The sequence below is a fragment of the Propithecus coquereli genome, unplaced genomic scaffold (genome assembly GCF_000956105.1).
Source record: "Propithecus coquereli isolate 6110/MARCELLA unplaced genomic scaffold, Pcoq_1.0 Scaffold28, whole genome shotgun sequence".
In the NCBI taxonomy this organism is placed as follows: Eukaryota; Metazoa; Chordata; class Mammalia; order Primates; family Indriidae; genus Propithecus; species Propithecus coquereli.
The window spans coordinates 7,773,558-7,779,557 of record NW_012148396.1 but is presented as its reverse complement, the minus strand read 5'-3'; the positions used below and the strand labels follow the sequence as shown (position 1 = coordinate 7,779,557).

The 6,000-nt window shown below is 45.3% G+C and overlaps 1 protein-coding gene across 1 annotated transcript in view; it reads left to right on the top strand.

The window, feature by feature from the left end:
* Window positions 1-6,000, top strand: part of COL22A1 (collagen, type XXII, alpha 1) — a 253,420-nt gene that overhangs the window by 67,414 nt on the left and 180,006 nt on the right. Inside the window, exon 11 of the mRNA XM_012648005.1 lies at window positions 1,060-1,098. Within this exon, the coding sequence (XP_012503459.1) occupies window positions 1,060-1,098 (39 nt within the window). The remainder of the gene's footprint in view (window positions 1-1,059; window positions 1,099-6,000) is intronic.

The window sequence follows — 6,000 nt, the reverse complement described above, 5'->3', positions numbered from 1 at the left end:
CAAATGAAAATAGAAATAAAGGGGGACATTTTATAATGATAAGAGGGTCAATCCTTCAAAAATATATAACAATTATAAACATATACACACACCTAACAGAGCCCCAAAATACGTGAAACAAAAACTGACAAAATTGAAATAAGAAATAAACAACAATAGTTAGAGATGTCAATACCTCACTTTCAATGTTGTGTAGGAGTATAGACAAATTGGAACCCTCGTAGATTGCTGGTTAGAATGATGCAGCTGCATGGAAAACAGTCTTGCAGTCCTCAAAAGAGTAAACATAGAGTCATCATGTGACCTAGCAATTCAATTTCACTTTTTAAATATATACTCAAAATGCAAACATATGTTAACACAAAAACTTACACACAAATGTTAATAGCAGCATTATTTATAACAGCCTAAAGTAGAAACAACCCAAATGTCCATCACCTGAAAAATTGATAAATAAAATGTGTTATATCCATATAATGTCATATCATTTTGCAATAAAATGAAGTACCGAAACACGGTACAACGTGCATGAACCTTGATGAGACTTTACCAAGTAAAAGAAGCCAGTTATAAAAGGCCACATGTTGTACGGTTCCATTATATAAAGTGTTCAGACTAGGCAAATCTACATAGAGAGAAAATACGTTAGCTTGCCTGAGGCCAGAAAAAGGGGGAATGGGAGTCACTGCTAAGGGGCATGGGTTCTTTTTGAAGTGATGGACATGTTCTGAAGTTGATTGTGGTGATTGTCGCATGACTCTGTACATACTAAAAATCATTGAATTGTACATTTTGGTATTTGCATTTATATTATGTGAAATATAACTTCATAAAACTGTTATGAAATAAAGAATTGCACCTATAATATTAAGTTGTTGGAAAAATTAAATATGATGGTACTCATGGGATTGCACACTCAATAAATAAGGATAATCATCTCTTTCAGAGGGTACTGGGCAGAGCTGATGAGAAAGCATCCAATCCTTCCAAATCTCAGGGCACATGGCATGTCACACCATGGAGACACTCTGTAGTAAATGTCTGTCTTTCTTTCTCTAGGGCAGAGGACCTTTTGTCCAAGGAGAAAAGGGTGAAAAGGTAAGCATCTTCCTTTTGTCATATTCTTCCAAGGAAACAGGACAAAGGGACACAGGCATGGGAGAGGCATGTGCTACCTCTGTGCCACTCGGCAAGGACTTGGATGGGTGAGAAGAGGTTTCCTTGGCCCAGCGCCTGGCCTCACTGCGTGTCCTTCCCGACTCAGGCCATTGAAGCATGTGCAGTGCTCAGCAGGAAGGGAGAAGGTGGAGGCAGGACATGGTGTTTAGAGAATTGAGAAGTAGGACACATATGTCTTGGGGAATTCAGGAAATATTCTTCAGAGACGTTGACAGTTGAGCTGCACCCAGGAAATGCAAATTTTTGGCCAGGGTCTTCCAGGCATAGTGAAGAGCATGAGGAGAATTTGTGGGTGGCCTGAAAATGTTCCCCCCAGCTACGAAGGTCGCACCTTCTCGCACCTTCCTCAGAACGTGCACTTGCTTCACAGAACCTGGCAAATAAGAGATTCCCCTGTAAGGAGAAAAAGTAAAGCAAGGAGCCATGAAGAATGCCATTTTCTGCTGACATTGGTCATTAAAAAGAAACACACAAACAAAGACCTCCCATGTTCCTGGAGAGGCAGCCACAAGACTTTATAGTGCACGAGTGTGTTGATGATTTCATTAGAGTCCAGGCTCTTGTATAATGTCACTGGACCTGGAAGGGCATCCGTTGCCCAGAGGGTCACATCAGCCCCGTGCATAGGGCTGATTGTGTAATGCAGGTGCCGCTCCATCAAGTTACGGTGGAAATAGCGTTCACATGGCCATTCTCTCCCTGTGTGCACCCTTATATGTCTGAATTTACTCCACACAGATAAATCAAGGATATGTACACGTACATACCCACGTGTGTATAAGTGTTTATAAGAGAGACTAGAAACAAACATAATCATGTGCAGTGGGCAGAGGGAAAATAAGTTATTATACACCTAATTAGTGGAACAGCACTCAGTGATGCAAAATAACATTTAGGAGAATAATTAATGACCTAGAAAGTTCAGACAATATTTTGTTAATTTTTAAAACACATTGCAAAATCTATGTACAATATGACCCCGATTATATGTGTGCGAGTGACAGAGAGAGAGGGAGAAATTACTGTTGGAGACAAACCCCTATTATTAACCACTGGTTATCTGTGGGTGACAAAGTTGTGATGGTATTTATTTTCTTCCTTATCCGTCTTTGCGCCTTCATTTATTTAACAATGAGCATCCTCTCCATTAAAAGCACAAGCGCACACATACCATTACTACTGCGCAAGAATAGAAAGCCGTGTGAGAGACAGCGCAACACACAGCGTAACGTGAGCTGCGCAGCTGGGCAGGGCTGGTTCATCTCCACTCTGCCACTCTCTAGCTCTGCCACCAACTTTTGAGCCTCTGTCTCGCAGGGATAATGGCAGCCACCTTCCATGACTTCTGTGTGGTTTGAAAGCACAGCACCCAAAACCTAGATGCTCAAATTCAGCAGTTATTTTTAGTTTCAATTTTTATTTTTTTTAGTTTTATTTTATTGGTGTAAGAACGCTTAACATGAGATCTGCCCTCTTAACAAAATTTTAAGTGCACAGTACAGTGTCGTGGACTACAGGCACTGTGTTGCATAGCAGATCTCTAGAGCGTGTTCATCTGGCTTCACTGAAGTGTTACGCCTATGGGTTAGCAAGTACCCAACTCTCCCTGCAGCCCTGGAAACCAGCATTCCATCCTTCCATTCTACCACTTTGACTATTTCAGGTACCTCTAGTAGTGGAATCCTGTAGTATTTGTCTTTCTGCATTTGGCTTATTTCACACAGCATAACACCCTCTGGGTTCACCCATGTTGTTGCAAATGGTAGAATTTCTTTCTTTTTTAAAGTTGAATAGTATTGCATTGTATTCCGTATTTTCTTACTATTCATCTGCTGATGGACACGTGGCTTGCTTCCATACCTTGGCTATCATGAATTATGCTGTCATGAACATGGGAATGTAGATGTCTCTAGATATCTCTTCAAAATCCAGATTTCAATTTTTTTTGACTATATTCCCAGTAGTGGGATTGCTGGATCATATGGTAGTTCTATTTTTAACTTTTTGAAGAACCTCCATACTGTTTTCCACAGTGGCTACAGCATTTCGCATTTCCACCAACAGTGTTCAGCAGCTTCTTTTGTTGTTGCTAGCATGCTTGGTTCCTGTGGGCACAGACCCAAGCACAGGGTATTAACGGGACACCCAGGTATTCCTGTGTCAGGAATGGGACTGCCAGGGCCCTTAAAGTCAGCATACTTGGTCTGGGTGGCAGTTGCTGGGCAATACCTTGTGACTCTGTGACCCCCTTCTCGTGTTCCTCCTGGACCAGCCTTTTCTCTGACTGATGTGTTCTCCTTCATGAGTGTTCACATGCCCAGGCAGGGATGGCCAGGCAGGGGTTGACACCTCTCCCCTCTCTGTGGGCAGCAGGTGCATCTCTGCCTTGTCAGTTCTGGGTTGAGCTCACAATGGGCAGCTGTGGTGGCCCGGTCTCCTCATACCTAAAGGCACCTCCCTGGGCAGCACATCCAAAACCTTGGCACTTCCTGGGGAATAGCTGTGGCTGGGGGGACCTCCTCACTATTTGGTGCTGGCAGGAGAGACAGACAGCTGAACAGGTGCTGGCACCTCCAGCTCTGTCCTTGATTAACATTTTCTTCCAGTTGGCTTTTTAATCAAAGTCTGAGTCTAGATTTTACCACACATTAGCTGTGTGATTTGGAGTGAGTTACCTCCTTCTCTGGGTCTCTGCTTCCTTGTCTGTCAGGATGAGAGGGTGGGATGAGATGATGCAGAAAGGCCTGTTCAGGCAGCAGCTCTGAGACTTGAGGCTCAGCCCACCCCTAGCCTCTGCATTCTGGGGCTCTTGGTTGTAACTTGAAGTCTCTGCTTCCTCTCCAGGGGTGAGGGGACCACGGTGGGCCATGGGGATGGATGGGGTCCACAGAGGGTAGAAAGCCTCCTATGACTCATGCACTTGACTGGGCTTAACAAACTGGCTTCTTCTTGAATATTGTCTCCAAAGTTATGGCCAAGTGCAGGGGGATTAGATAGACTGGAGCTCAATGGGCCAGGGGTCATGATACTCCTATTCTGGCTGGCTGTGTTGTTCATACTTTTGGTGTTGCAATTAACTGCTGTGACAATGTGTGTCAGCTTCTACAGGCACCTGCTGAGTGCATTTTACTTTATCTCTCCTTGTTCAGACAGTACTTCAGGGAAGACGCTGCTATGCTCATTTCACAGATGAGAACATGGTATAGGTCAAGTGACCTGCCTAAGGTCACATCATTAGTGAGTGTCTGGGAAACATGATCACTGATTTTTACTAAAATGCCGGGGAGCTAGAGAGCCAATGGAACTGCTTGTCCTGCAGCTGAGAAAACTGAGGCTAAGGGAAAGTGAGTGATCAGCCCAAGGTACCACAGCTGAGAAACTGCTGGAGTACTTGGCCTCCTGACCCTCCTAGATCCCTCTGCTGCCTCTCCTTGGCATTTCCCATCAAATGCCCAACACCATTTTTGGTGTTCTGGGGCTGCCTTCTCTCTGGTGCCTGTTCCACATCATGGTCACCACCAGTTCCTGGGGCAAGTGTCCCTCAGTGTTCAAGACGCATATAACTGAGGTGAGATAAAGGACAGGCAGGCTCTCAGGGTGCCCTGAAGAGCTACCCATGGCCTAGATGTTGGGGATGTGGAAGGACAGAAAGAGAAGGAATGGGTCCTTCAAAGGGTCTGGGACACAGCTGGCACTAAATACGTGCTTGCCAAATGAATGGATTGCAGACCTCCACACATCCAGGACCAAGGGCCAGCTCTTCTCAGTAGAAAGATCACAGACCCTGGGGTTGAATGTACCCAACTTCAAATTCTGTCTCTACCTCATGTTAACCATATGTCTATCCTTGGGCTACTTTAAGCCTTAGTTTCCTTTATGTGAAAAGAGGAAAATAATAGTTTCTACCACACAAAGTTGCTGGGAGGATTCAAGGAGAAGATGGAAACCTATAGTTTGACCTGGTGGCTGGTGCAGCAGGTACTTGATAATCAGTGAAACTGTTGTTCTGGAGACTCTATCATAATTTCCAGTACTGTCATGGTGATGATAATGATGACAACATACAGCCAGTGCTGGAGTCAGGAACAGCGAGATGGGGGGATGACCTCCAGTGACCCTGCAGACTCTTGGTTCTTCTGTCTTTAGAAAATTAATAAGCACAGTAGAGACATTGGCATGAGATTCCCTTGGGTGGGCAGCTGAGTGAGCCCCCATTGTGGTGATGTGGTTTGCAAAATCTGCTGGGCCACAAACCCCACAGGTAGTGAAAGATTTAGAAACAACAAAGCAAGGGGAAAGTGTGTGGTTTCCGATGAACTTCCCTGTGGCACATCCTGAGGATCCTTCTGCTCTGGGGGGACCAGAGCCTTCAAGGGAGGAGCCCAGTGGTGCCACCGTATTATTGCTCTTTCCTGGGCCTGAAGTACCCTCTTGTACCCCGAGTGTGGAGCTTGTGCTGCAGTTTCCTCTGAGCAGGATGTCTGTGCTATTCTTGGCTTATCCTCTGTTCCTGGGAAACCTGGTGTCTGGGAGGGCAAAGGGGGCCTTGGTTTGGGCTCACATATGAGCTCAGGTGGTAGAAAGAGTAGGTTTGGGGAGTTGGGCAGACCTGGGTTAGGATCCCAGCTCTGCCAGTAGCCGGGTGACCTTTGGTCAGTGTCTCCCTGGGCTCCAGCCCCTCATCTATACAGTGCAGCCACTGACGTCTGCCTGCTGGTCCGTTGAGGGGATGACAGGACGTTGATAATGCCCACAAAAGCACCTTGCTCAGTCCCTGGCACACAGTAGGTGAATGTTAAAAATCTGTCCCCTTGAATTTAT